At 41.5% G+C, this 14519-nt stretch overlaps 1 protein-coding gene across 2 annotated transcripts in view; it reads left to right on the top strand.

Annotated features, from left to right (window-relative positions):
• pcnx2 (pecanex 2) overlaps positions 1-14519 on the top strand; it is a 37491-nt gene that overhangs the window by 6453 nt on the left and 16519 nt on the right. For both annotated transcript variants that reach the window (XM_085369091.1, XM_085369090.1), the window contains exons 7-24: positions 494-976; positions 1068-1245; positions 2682-2832; positions 2962-3104; positions 3491-3569; positions 3840-3975; positions 5566-5708; positions 5982-6135; positions 7721-7753; positions 8116-8287; positions 8404-8514; positions 8736-8827; positions 9637-9746; positions 10080-10188; positions 10642-10734; positions 10843-10993; positions 12073-12214; positions 14024-14201. In XM_085369091.1, the coding sequence (XP_085225217.1) occupies positions 494-976; positions 1068-1245; positions 2682-2832; positions 2962-3104; positions 3491-3569; positions 3840-3975; positions 5566-5708; positions 5982-6135; positions 7721-7753; positions 8116-8287; positions 8404-8514; positions 8736-8827; positions 9637-9746; positions 10080-10188; positions 10642-10734; positions 10843-10993; positions 12073-12214; positions 14024-14201 (2658 nt within the window). The remainder of the gene's footprint in view (positions 1-493; positions 977-1067; positions 1246-2681; positions 2833-2961; positions 3105-3490; positions 3570-3839; positions 3976-5565; positions 5709-5981; positions 6136-7720; positions 7754-8115; positions 8288-8403; positions 8515-8735; positions 8828-9636; positions 9747-10079; positions 10189-10641; positions 10735-10842; positions 10994-12072; positions 12215-14023; positions 14202-14519) is intronic.

Genomic DNA, 14519 nt, shown 5'->3' on the forward strand with positions numbered 1-14519 from the left:
TTACTAATGTGTTGGACAGCTCTTAACCCAGTTTTAGTAGTCTAAGTAATTTCCTTAGTGGTTTGTTTTAAACCAATCTCCTTCAGTGCTCTCAGGTTCATGCTGTAGATGACCAAAGATAGCAGTAAACAGTATAAAAGCTCATTTTTTCCCAGCGAAATCAGACCTTTATTCAAATTTGATTCAGCATCTAAATGTCTTTTTGTGTTTTCATTGTATTTCTTTATTATTTTATCTACTTTGAAATTGTGTACCTTTACTATTTGTTTGGTTCTTAGCTGCTGTATGAAACTCAAAGTGCAAAAGAATTTGACAGTGTTTGTTAGGTAGACATATTTCTAAGTCTCCAAATATATGCAGAAGATCAGATTTTGTATTCTGTGTGTGTTATAGTGTTCAGTTTGTCGGCTGTTAAATGCCGGTTGATTTATGTCAGAGGTGTTGTTACGTTCGAGGGAAAGTACAAGTGACATGTCTCTGTGTACCCCGCAAGGCTCAGAAGGATGCAGGAGAAAGTCACATCAAAATCCCTGTCATCACCTTCGACTCCCCCGAGGAGGAGAAGCAGGACTCGGAAGAGGGAGAGGAAGTGATCTGCTCAGAGGACGACCCCACCCCGAAACAGCACATGACTACAAGCCAAAGTGAAGAGTTCCACTTATGCAGAGAAACCACCAGCTCTGAGTCCACCATGCTCGAGTGCGCAGATCCAGAGCAGAAACGTCTTAGTCTGCAAATCACCGCTGACAGCACACCTAGTCCACAGCTGACAAATGATAACAGCTCGTCGGGTATCGACGTCCACTCCCACCCAGATGACACGGACTCTCTGGAAGCAAACGTGGACTCACAAGGGTTCCTGCGCCTGCCCCAAACTCTGGGTCGCTACGGACCTGGTGGGAGGACTCACATCCGAGGGCTGAGCATGGACAGCGGGAAAGATGCAGTTCTGCTTTCAGGCCGCTCACACAACACGGTATGTTGATAGATTTGCCCCTTTGTATTTCTGTGTCCATTTGAGAAATGACCGCCCAAAAAACTCACAAATATTTCTCATTGTCTGTCAGGCTACCATGACCAGTTCCAAATCAGACCTGGAGGCAAAGGAGGGCCAGATTCCCAATGAATCAAACTTCTTGGAGTTTGTTTCCTTGTTGGGATCCCTGAGTACCAGAGGGGGAGGTGGCAGTACACAAGAAGAGGAGAAGCCAGAGCACAAAGAGGAAGTTGAAGCTACAGACGAAGGTAAAGAAAGATAAGATAAGATAACTCTTTATTGTCATTGCACAGTCATACATAGTACAGTAGTACAATGAAATTGGAAAACTGTCCTACGTCGGCACTGCATATAACACAACACGACACGAAATGACACACCACAACGCAACAAACAACACAACACAGTATATTAACTTAGTATAAAAAAGAAGAATAAGTGTATGTGTATTGCACACTGTTATTATTGCACATTAATTATTATTGCACCTTGTTATAAATATAAATATTATTATTGTTATTATTTTAAACATTGTTACCTCCCCCCTAAAAACGTCCAGGGAGGTAGGCAGTCAGGTCAGCTATTTACATTGATCAGGGCTATTGCCCTGTTGTAAAAGCTGTCCTTGAGTCTATTTGTTCGGGACCTCAGCAGCCTGAACCTCCTGCCAGACGGCAGCAGCTTAAACACCCGGTGTCCTGGGTGTGTGCAGTCCCGTAGGATGCTGCGTGCCCTCTTGAGACAGCGAGTGCTGTACAGGTCCTTCAGGGAGGGAAGAGGATGTCCAATGATTTTTTGGGCCATATTGATGACCCTCTGGAGTGCCTTTCTCTGTGCTGTGGTGCAGCTGGAGAACCACACACCGATGCAATATGTCAGCACACTTTCAATGGAGCAGCGGTAGAAGACGGTCAGCAGCTCCTTCTTCAGGTCCATTTTTCTGAGGATTCTCAGAAAGTGGAGACGCTGTTGGGCCTTCTTTAAGACCGCAGAGGTGTTAGAGCTCCATTGGAGGTCTGTGTCTATGTGCACACCCAGAAACTTGAAACTGGAGACCCTTTCCACGCACTCCCCGTTGATGCTGACAGGCTGCAGCTCGGACTTCCTCCTTCTGAAGTCAACTACCAGTTCTTTTGTCTTGGTGGTATTGAGGTCCAGGTTGTTATCTACACACCAATCTGACAGCCTCTGAACTTCAGCTCTGTACGCAGTCTCATCTCCCCCTGAGATGAGCCCCACCACGGTGGTATCATCTGCAAACTTGATGACTGTGTTGTCTGGGTGGGAACTAACACAGTCATGTGTGTACAGAGTGTACAGTAGGGGACTCAGTACACAGCCTTGTGGAGAGCCGGTGTTGAGGCTGAGGGCTGAGGAAAGATGAGGCCCCACTCTAACTCTCTGTACACGGTCTGAGAGGAAGTCTCTGATCCAGCGGCAGGTGGTAGAAGGAAGTCCAATTTCCAGCAGTTTAACTATTAGTCTGTCCGGGAGTATCATATTGAAAGCAGAGCTAAAGTCAACAAAGAGCAGCCTGGCGTAACGGCCCTGCACTTCCAGGTGAGAGATGGTGGTGTGATAGATAGATAGATAGATAGATAGATAGATAGATAGATAGATAGATAGAAGAAAAAGGTTGGAAAAGTGCATTTGATTAAAATGATTTCCTTTAATCCATGTACAGAAAATCAAAGTGCAACTTCGAAACAAGATGAAACAGTAACCGATAGCAACACTGACAACAAACCAGAGAGACCCAAACCACCCACCAGTCTGCCTACCAACACACTACAGGCTATACCACCTACACAGATCCCAATAGTCTCTCCTGACAGGTAAGCGTTCCATTAACTTCTCACATGTTTCAGCTGATTTCACACACACAGATATAAGCACATGTTTACAGCACTTATATAATCTATTAGCATCCAGGATCTCTGGCTGATTCTGTTTCTTGTCTGCAGTCCACAGACAGACAGAGAAAAGGATCCGGATTACGATTCCCTTCCTTCGCAAACGTCTCAATCTGAGAGCTCCATGCTGCAGGTCATCTGCAGACCAGAGGCTACCAACAAAGAAGAGGCCTACACCTTTCATACTGTACACCGTAAGTAGCTAGTCTTGTCCAGTGTTTAGACTGCCTTATCTTTTTGTTACTTCTTAGAAATTTCATGTGTTTCATGCAGGAGACAATTGAATTGCCTGTAGTCACAATCAACAACCATGTGCTGTTAATATCCTCAGTCAGTATCTGGGGGGGTCTAATAATATTATGATTTTCTGTGCAAATACATTGTGTGTGTGGGAAGCATTGCCAGCAGCTTCCCACACACACAATGATAGCAGCTTGTAGATTATATGACAATTTCCTGGAATGGCTCCAAGATTTTCAGCCCTTCAGTCTCAGATGGCTGCAATGCTAAACAAATCCAAGCTATTATTATCAAAATAGAGCGTGTCTGACTAGTTCAATGTGTCTGTTTGTGTCACCAGGAGACAGGCCTCGTAAGCTGTATGCAGAGAGAGCTCTCAATCTGCCGCTAGGAGCAGAGCTCATTACCGGCAACATGTGGTACTGTTGTTATATCTTCATTCCACCCTCCACCCGTCCCCCTCTTCATCTGCCTGCAACAAGTTGTCCGTTATAAATAATTTTTATTTTTCTGTTGTTTTTTTCCCTTCTTTCTCTACCTGCATGCTGTCTGTAACTGCTCCCATGAGCTTTTCTAAACATCATCTTATGTCAGTGCCCGTTTCCATCCTCTGCTAAACCGTAATCTCTGCCTGTATAATCAAGTATATTCCACATACTCACATCAACTTCCACTGTGTGTGTCTTCAGTGACCTGCTGTCGACTTCCTCCAACTCAGAGTGTCAGGACGGCCTTGCGGGCGGTCACAGTGACTGCCCTTTCCAGCGACGCATCATCCCTGCACACAGGCTTCGGCCACGAAGAACGCACCCCGAGATCTTCCAGGTGTCTGTCTCCTTTTTGTGTGTGTATATATATATATATATATATATATATATATATATATATATATATATATATATATGTATATGCTTTGCAACCCAGTAACATCAAATTTATAATAAATCTGATATGAAAATAATCTCAAGAAATGTTGTAAAGGGAGTCAACAAGAAGCCTGAGAATAAACAAGGTTACAAAAGGGGTTTGTAAATGTTTTATAAGGAACCCAAATGATGTGAGATTGACAACACATCTGCTTCCTTCTTTAAAAAAAACTCCTGAGGTACTTTAACCAGGTGATGAAATGAATCCATTGATAAATTTATCAGGTTTTTTTTGTATCCAAGTACTTAATTTACAGTAACTCTTAATATAACACACCATATCTGTCTGCCTGTTTCTCTATAAACTCCTCCTATACCATAGCAGTCGAGCAGCCACAGTTAGCGCACAGTCACAACTTAAATCCTTCATATTTATGTTAACTATTGGGATGTCATCACGTTGCTTAGCAACCACCTACCAGCAGGCTAAAATGACCCATTTGTAACATTTATGCACATATAAAAGCATAATTGTAATTACATGACAATAGCATCTAATTTAGCAGATATTGAATTGAATATGCAACCAGTTTTGATGTCTCCAAATTCAGATTTTTATTACCACATTAGACATTTTAACTTATGAAGTCAAGTGTCGTGTATTTACGGACTACATCAAAAGTTTAATGTTGGATGAGTAGCTTTTTTCCAGCATGTAATTGTATGCCTTCTTGTCACGTACGTTATTTACATGCATAGATAACCCATAATAGATGTAAATGTGCAACCATTATGAAAGTTATGAAGTCCCCTGTTACTCCACGGGTGTATATACAATTGAACAAACACACCAGTTTTTCATTACACTTCATGCGTACACTCATTTTTAGAAAATGGATGGTTGACGTGATCCCTTAATCATACATACATCTAAATTAAGTTTGTTGTACATAAACATAAACAGTCCCATATTTATATGCTATTTGTCTCTACTGTTGTTACACTTTTCTCAGTGTGGTTACTAGTAATAGCAATTCATCCATTTTCTTAACTGTTTATTCAGGTAGGATTGCTCGTGCCATCCTCAACTTAGGAGGAGCCTGTCAGCTGTAATAGAGTGAGCAGCGGTTACACCCTGGACAGGTTGCTAGGCAGCATATATTTTAAAATATATATATTCTATATGCACATTAGAATGGCCCACTTAACTTAGCTAAATCCAATTAATGTCTTGTCTCTGTCAGGCTGTTGTAGTAGCAAGAAGGTCAATCCTGAATCAGTCTTTATTGCATCTGGACCCAGACGAGCAAGAGTGACATAAGCTGTCTGGATCAGTTATTGAAGCTGAAACATCAAATTACGATTTGCGAATGAATCGGTACTGCACCTCATTTTCAGAGATCTGGTTATAAAAAGACTGCATTTTGAATTATGCGGGATCATGTAGGTTTCAAACAGCAGACTGTTTTTGTTTTCTGTATTATTGCACTGAAATTTCAGTCGGTGTAAGCTGCTTATGTCCGTGTGCATGTGTGTGTGTATGTGTCAGGAAGAGGATTCTTTGGATGACTCATCAGAGACGTCCACTCAGGAGAAGCCGGCCAGGAAAATTTATTACAAACTCAAACTGTTTCCTGGGAAGTGGATCAACATTTTATATGACCGACTCACACTGCTCGCCCTTTTGGACAGGTAACACACAAAACCTGCTGTAAGATCTTCCAGCTGTTCACACTTTGAAAATAAAATCTAGTTTACATACAAAATTTTAGAGATGAGTTTTTGTATGTCACGTTAGTATTTATATCTCCTGTATCCTTCACTGTGTGGTGAAGAACATTGTTCAGCATCAGGTCTCTCTTTGAGTCACTTCTTTTCTTTGCACTCTTCCTTCCTAATAAGGTATTAGAGGCTCTGCTGTGACCTGTCTCTGCCTTTTGCATGTGCTGCTTTTTTTTATAATAGAAACCAGGATGTTCTGGAGAATCTAGTTGCAGTCTTCATGGCCTTCCTGGTTTCCTTTCTGGGTTTTGTGCTTCTCAACCATGGGTGCTTCAAAGACTTCTGGATCTTCCAGTTCTGTCTGGTCATTGCCAGCTGCCACTATTCATTACTGAAGGTAAAAAAGTCTTCAGTCCAGGATAAAGATGCTGTATATCAAACTGAGGACAAAATCCAACATGATGTAATTGCCACATTAATAGGTACAGCTTGTGCTGCGTTTAAGGAATAAAGTGTGAGGTCAAAATATTAGCCATGGGCACTAAATATAGACAAAAAGTAAAACTGACCTCAGACTGGAGAGATTTGTATGTCCTGGTGATCCCTGGAGTTATGTGCTATATAGGATCTCCAAAGGCAAACAGGCCCTGAGTGAATGGCCAGATTAACTGTGATTCATAGGATCTCTATAGAAAAAAACAACACTGGGCTATGTTAACTTTCCTGGATTGGGGATACTAGGAACCAGGTCTGCTGGAGGAGCTCATCAGTGAGTGTCTGGTGGCCAGGGCCTACCCAGGTGGCTCATTCTGGCCTATGGTCCAGCCCTCCTGTTGGTCAGGTGGTAGTCAAAAGCAGAGGCTTTGGTGTTCTGCTGCTTGGTGACTGAATAAATGTGCTTCCACCAAAGAGTGGCTGGGCTCAGCCTTAGAGACAGGGTAAGGAGTTTGGTTATTTGGAAGGGACTAGGAGTAGAGCCACTACTTCTCCACATCAAAAGGAGCCAGTTGAGGTGGCTCAGGCATCTGACATGGATACAGTCTAAGTGAGATGTTCCAGGCATGTCCCCCCCTGCAGGAGATTTCGGGGCAAACACAGGACACGCTGGAGAGATTACATCTCCAAGCTGGCTTTGGAATTCCTTGCTGTCCCCCCAGAAAAGCTAGAGGAGTTGGTTAGTGAGAGGAAGATCTGGGGGTAAAAGTAAAGTAAAAGTAAAATGTATTTATTGAGGCAAGAAAGCAGTCATAAAGTGCCTTTCAGACTATCGGTAAAAAAGACAGCTAATGTGAGGTCAGAATGAGCACACATGAACCAAATAAAACAACAGAGAACACAAAAACATGACCCGAACATGAAGAGAGAGTGTTAAGCTATTCCACAGTTTTGGTGCTAAGATTTGAAATGCATAATCCTCCTTAGTTTTCAGACTAGTATGTGGGATCACAAGAAAACCTCTATCCGAGGACCTAAGGATCCAGCATTGTGAATAGGGGTGGAGTAATTTGATGATATAGTTGGGGGCTTCACCCAAGGCCATACAAGTAAGAACCAAGGTTTGTAACTGAAACCTAAGCCTGACTGGAAGCCACTGCAGGTGCTTTAACAATGGGCTGATATGATCAAAATTTGTGCGTGTGAGTTAAAAGCTTTGCAGCCGCATTTTGGAAAGATTGAAGGAAATTGGTAAATGCTTTAGACAGATAAGAAAATAGTGAATTACAATAATTTAAGTAGGAGGAGATGAAGACATGAACAGCCATCTCCAGTTCAACAGCAGTCAAGGATTGATCTGAAGTGAAGTCGAGGTTCTAAATCGTAGCTTTTACAGTGGATACTTACACAGATAACCCAATGACGCAGATAAGCAGCAGAAAATGGATGAATGGGTAGATGAAAGGATTGGTGGATGGATGTTGTCAGACTAAAGTTGGTATTATTGCTGCTGTTTTCAAACTGGCTTTTATGGGTTTGTTTTGCAGAGTGTTCAACCAGATGCAGCTTCACCAACCCATGTAAGTTTGTTTCTTTGTTACTGAAAAAAATACTGAAAAGATTGTATAATAATCACTAATAATTTGGAAACACGTGCATCCTTGTTGTGTGTGCGTGTGACTGCTCTTCCTCTTCAGTGTGGCAGTTTTTGATATATGATGTTATGAATTTCAAAACAGTTCCTTTTTTCCATGTGAATAATTTTGCTGAGCTTTGACTGGTGAACATGCAGAGTGGCTACAGAGGATCTGCCTTATTTGACGCTATGGTAGTTGTGTCATATTACTGTGAAAACACAGGAAGGTGTTTAGGTGTAGGTGTTATCTTACTGTGATGGAAATCAGGGTAAACCCCTACAGGTGGCATCCCTCTATGTCTCCAGGGTCACAACCAACTGGTGGCCTACAGCCGAGCGGCCTACTTCTGCATTTTCTGTGCTCTGATCTGGGTGCTGGAGCAGCTGCTGAGGAGGAAGGATCTGCCGGTCTCCAGCCTTTATGGAGTCACCATCGTCTGCTATGATGTTCTGCGCTTCTTACGAGACCTCCTAGTGGGTAGGGATAAATGCAACAGGAGAAAACATGCAGATGCAGTTGCTTGCAGTATGCTAACAGTATTTCTTTCCTTTGATAAATACATAAAAATGTCTTTTGTTTTATGCATTAAACAGGTTTTACCTACTGCTTCCCAATCACCTTCCTGGTGGGCCTTTTCCCTCAGATCAACACCTTTACCATCTACCTGCTGGAGCAGATTGACATGCACTTTTTTGGAGGAACAGGTTTCTAATCTCTTGATTTTAGCATTGCTCGTGTTAGCTAATTCAGATCCTAGTTCCTATTTTCACTATAAACTGTAACTTTTGGTTGTTTATTCATAAACATACATACAAAGACAGAACAGATTTTCAGGGCCATCGAGTAAAAAGTATCTTCTGAGTTAGTTTGTTGCCATTTTAAACCACTGTATGTATTTTTAACCTTTCTAACTTGTGTGTCTCAGCTGCCACCAGTCTCATCTCTGCAGTGTACAGCATCTTGCGTAGTCTGGTTGCTCTGTCTCTGCTTTACGGTTTCTGCTTCGGCGCTCTCAAGGTAGGAAACAGAGGAAGAGCACTTAGAGGATGTAACATTACTTATCTTCTTCTTTCGTACTTTTTTCCTTTCCTGTTGAACTAATGCTGTGTTCACCTAAATGGTTAAAGGAGTAGAGGGAAGCATGTAGTACAGGTACAGGAATTTTTAAAATAATCTTCAGTTAAACAAAGTGTCACGGTCTGCAAGGGAGGGCAGACTGTGTGTGGAAGTGTGAGGACCCAGGTGCAAACACAGTGGAGGAGACAGCACTGAACTTGAAACGAAAAGCGAGCCTTTATTTTTGCTGGATTAAAGGTGGCAAACAAAGCAGAAAGCACAGACGCAGAAATAAACTAGACGCTGACTAGATACACAGACGACGCGACAATGAACGAGGACTTAAATACACACACGAGGTGATCATGAGAAGTGGAGACACATGAGGACACAGCTGACACACATGAACCTGATGACGGGACAGGGGAGGTGAAACTAAATACAATGAACAAAGAACACCAGACTCTTTCAAAATAAAACAGGAAAAAAGATGAGACAGACATGACAATATGAATGGTAAGTGAGACCAAAACACAGAGTGAAAACACAAGGGGAATCTACAAAACAATGAACTATAACAGCAATCTAGGCAAAATAGAAATAACTGGATAAGCTAAGCTAGAACATAAATGAATAACAAAATACAGTGAAACTCAAAACACTGGGTTGCATGACCCAAGACTGTGACACACAGGTGTTGCTAGTCAAGCACATGTCACACACACTCACAACTCACATTGCTGTGTGTGTGTGTTTGTTGGTGTTTATAGGAACCATGGGATGAGCAGCACACCCCAGCCCTGTTCTCTGGTTTTTGTGGCCTTTTAGTGGTGCTTTCCTATCACCTCAGCCGACAAAGCAGTGACCCTTCTGTACTTCTGTAAGTATCACGCGATGTGTGTGTGTGTGTGTGTGTGTGTGTGTGCGTGGGTGTGTGTTTGCTTGCGAGCAGCCTCTTGTTCTTTATTTAAAAAAAGCTGAAAAAGCTGAAATCATTGACACAAGGAACTGGAAGCAGATGGTTGATAACTCCGATGAAACATGCTGATACTACTTATACTATTTAAAAAACTGTCACTGACTCACTTTATTTGTATTCTTCAGAAGTTTTATTTGAAGCTGTTAAAAAGCTTCATAAATAAATTCTGTTATTATTAGCTGCCTATTATCATCGGTCATTACTAATCTAAACGTGTAAAATACTTATTCTCAGATCTCTAATCAAGTCAAAGATAATGCCTGCGCTTGTGGAGAGTGACGAAGAGGAAGAGGATGATACAAACATCAAAGATCCTCTACCTGAGAAACTGCAGAATTCCATGGTAACAATATTTATCTTCATATTAGTGGAAGATGGTGAGGTTCAGGTTATTATCAGCCCCAGGATTACAGGCCTGTCCCTGTTAGCTCAGGTTAATCTGGGATAATAATTATCAGAAAATCAATCCTCATTATCTCTGTGCATCTCTGAATTTATACAGCGTGAGCAGGCATAAACTGCATAAAGGTGAGATGATGAATCAGTGTTTGCTGGCAATCACTATGTGTGATTAAAGGGAATTATGCATCAGAGAACGCAAACCTCCCGTCGCCTTTTACAGCATTAATGGAGATTCTAAAGCTTAACTCTTCCCGTGCTCCTGTGCCTTTGATCTCCAAAAACTGGCGGCTCAGCGCAGATAGTCAGGAATAATCGCACACCTAAATGAGCTGGATATGCGTTTTCATGTGGATTATGAATGACTGCAGCTGTCCCTCACTTTTGTGCCCTGCAGAAAGAAATTCTGCTGTCAGACATCATTGTGTGCTCCGTTGCCTACATCCTAACCTTCGCCATCACCGCGAGTACCGTGTTTCTGTCTCTCAAGGTGGCTCAACTTGTTTTCTGCTTTTTACACTGCCTTCTACATTTGATCTTTACTTCTGGCACAATAATTTCATCTTATGTCTCTTTTATTATATACCCATGTGTGCAGCCCTTTGTGACCATAGTGCTGTATGCTCTGGCGGGGACTGTGGGGTTTGTAACCCACTACCTGATCCCCCAGCTCAGGAAGCATCACCCTTGGTTGTGGATCTCCCACCCAGTCCTCAAGACCAAGGAGTACTACCAGTTTGAACCCAGAGGTCAGTATCCCTACTGCATGTAGTTAATAATGAAGTATGTGCGTGCAAATAGCAAAACCATACAGTTAGCGTAACAGCAATCAGTCACTCGGTTATAAAAGTGCACAATCACTGTGTGCAGCATGGTCCCGCTACCTAATTAATGCAAGTACATGGGATAAATATACCGCTAAAATAATATCACAACCACATTAAAAAACATTAGCTAAGTGGAAATCTGATGGGCCCAAGAGTAAAGGCTTGTAATGAATTAAATAAAGGCAGGTTTTCAGTCTCTTCAAAAAGAATCATGTAATGGGAAGCCACTCTGGAGATAAGAGCACTTTAGGGAAGTATATCAGCATTGGGAGAGTGAAGAGGGCCTGCTGGTCTATACACAATTAGCTCAGATAAGTAAGGTGGTGCAAGTCCAGGCATGGCTTGAGCAGGCCAAAAGGAAAGGAAAAAAAAGAAACTTTGTTTAAAAATCAAAAGCAGATGACACTTTTTAGAATATTTTTGAGACGGGTGTAAAAAACTGCCATATCAAACATGGAGCTACTCGCTGTGATGACCTCTGCTGAATAAGAAAGAAGACAAAGGTAGCTTTTTGGTATTGTTTCGTGTTTTTTATTCTTTATTTTCAGTCAGTAGTTTGTGTTTACAAGAGAAATAACAGATCCAGTACTATGTCATATCGTTTGCTATACATGGGTTTTAAATGATGGCTCCTTGAGGCAACTGTTGTTATGATTTGGCACTATATGAATTAATTGAATTGAATTTATGGAGGGAATAAATGAAATGGTCTGCACTGCTACACCCTGCCTGCTTATACACAGTCACGCTGATTTTTCACGATGGTGGTGAAACCTAAAGTATGGCTGTGTCTGTTGGTTAGCCCACACTGAAACATCTACATAACTGCTGTATTGCTTTGCCGTTATGTTTTTGTGAAATGAGCCGGGGTGGATGGATTTTGCTGTAGCGCCACCAGCGGGTCAGACTCTAAACTTAAAATGTGTCCCCGCTAACTGTGCTCTGGAATCTTGTGATTTCTGCTCCGTTCATGGGTTTTTCAATTTTGTCATGTGTTGCAGAGGACGCGGTGCTTATGTGGTTTGAGCGCCTGTACGTGGGACTGCTGTGCTTTGAGAAATACGTGGTGTACCCCGCCATTGTGCTGAGCGCGCTCACTAATGATGGCTTTGCTCTCAGTCACCGCAAGAAGCTGGGAATCCAGTAAGTGGACCACAGAAAACATACAGCATCACATTTAAGATTCCACATTCTGGATTTTAATTATCATTATTTTCTAGTGTAACCTATGTTTTTGTAGCTACAGTTTACAGAGGTCACACGCAGGCATTCACCAAGTTGCTGTTTAGAAAAGAGCACAGCTTTTAGGAGTCACTGAATGCATGTGTATTATTGTGACCGGTTCAAAACATGGCTTTGCAGAACAGGCAGACAGTCGGCTGCAGATTTTTCAAATATAATAATAATATAATAATATAATATAATAATAATTTTCCTTTTGCTTATTAAAAGTCCAGTGGAATTTGAAAAATGGCAACAAATAATATTTGTTTGACAATTCCACCTAATTAAAATTGCAGATAGGAGACCAAGTAGCAGCTATAAAACAATGAATGACTGACACTGATGTTATTGAAGCTAATCTAATAATTCTCAATTGTGACTCTACAAAATGTGATGATACTCGCAGTAGTAGTAGTTGGTTTATTCAGTGGATGTGCCGAATGTGTTTTTATTACAATTATAGACCGGATCCAGAAGTATGCACTGGGAAGGTTAAGATTTCATCTTAACCAGGTAACTTCAGGGTTAACCCTGGGTTTGCTGAACTACAAAGGTGGTGGTTCACTTCTTACTGACCATGGTATATTGCCATGGTAACTTATGCTCCAAACCTAACCTGTTCCGGAGAAGGTTAATTTCACGATGAGAGATCTACAGGTATGAAATCACCACCTACTGACCAATTAATTCTCTGAAAAATCACATCAACTTTCATGGGAGACCCCTTGGGATAGTAGGCGGGTCTAAAGTTTTAGTGTCTGATGCCTTTATGTTTCCGTGATGAGCTGCAATTATAAATCTAGATTCTTAGATGGAACTTGATTTTTTTCCCCTGTTGGCTGCAAACAGTTTTATAGGAATTTTATTGCTGTATGAGAATTAATTTACAGTCCAAATTGAAAGGACAAGGTCAAAACAACATCTTAACGATATAGCTGTAACAGTGAAAACTCTGTTAACTTACACATTCACCATTTTGGCTTGTGAACAGAATGGAAGCTTCTAGCTTAACTTCACCTAATTCCAAGGTGCATAGAGAAAAACAAATGCCTAAAGAAGTCACGTCTCCAGCGTCACTTGTATAAAGAACAGCATTTTGGCCTGTGCCCTTCATCCGGGTCAACATGCTGAAATGCATTGATCAGGTTTCCTCCATTCTGTTTTCAAGCATCACATTTTTCTGAGACACACTCATCATGGAACAACAGCATCACACCAACACCACCCAGTCCCTGACTACAAGCACTGATGATGGAGCTTCTGCTTTCTGTGGTTTTAAGAGTTACTAAGGACCACGGCACTCTTTGAACATGATGTCCACTATGAGACCTACAGAAGTTATTTATCTTCACACTTCATCACAGCCTTAAATAGTGTTCGTAAACGATAGCCATCGCCACACAATATCTCACTGAAGGTAAAAGCAAACATTTTTAAGAAGATGCTCTTGCATCTTGACACTTGACGAAGGAGTATACAAAGGGTTAACCCTATCCTTGGAGCAAAGATGGCCAAGGTTCAGCATTTACTTTATTTATACGGTAGATCTTTGATTGATCAGATTCTGCCAACATCAATCCTTTTATGTGACGTCCTGGGTTAACTGGTAAAATTTACAGTCAGCTTGGTGCGACTGCTTATCCACTTAGATAATGAAAAGATAGTACAGAGCCCATTAAGGAGGGGGATTTAATCGTTTTTTTGTGCCCTTGTTTGTGCTTTCTTCAGCTGTGATGTTCTCCTGACGACAGTCGCTGGACTGAAACTCCTGCGCTCATCCTTCTGCAACCCCAGCTTCCAGTTTCTCACTCTGCTCTTTACACTCATTTTCTTTCACTTCGATTGTCCACGTGCCTCTGAGAGCTTCCTGCTGGACTTCTTCATCATGTCCATTGTGTTCCACAAGGTAAAAGAGCCACCGATGATTTCTGGAGGACCACATGAGAGAATGCAGGAGGTTATCTTACACGTATACAATACTTAGTGGGTATAGAAATAAGCACACATTTGTGATAAGCAGAAACAAGGTCACAAAGAAACTGTTATGCACAACAGCTGAGACTTGAATGCTAACTGCTAATTTACTCATCAATTTTGCAAAGGGTAGTTACTCATAACAGAGAGTGCTAGTCATGCTCTGGTAAAGTCTGAGAAAATACAATAATCAAAATTAAATCTGCTGACAAACCTTTTGAAAGTGATTCTCAAAAATATAATAAAAATA

Source organism: Diplotaxodon limnothrissa, linkage group LG13 (assembly GCF_057381915.1).
Source record: "Diplotaxodon limnothrissa isolate DT_005_m linkage group LG13, D_limnothrissa_male_GT1.1, whole genome shotgun sequence".
Classification (NCBI taxonomy): domain Eukaryota; kingdom Metazoa; phylum Chordata; class Actinopteri; order Cichliformes; family Cichlidae; genus Diplotaxodon; species Diplotaxodon limnothrissa.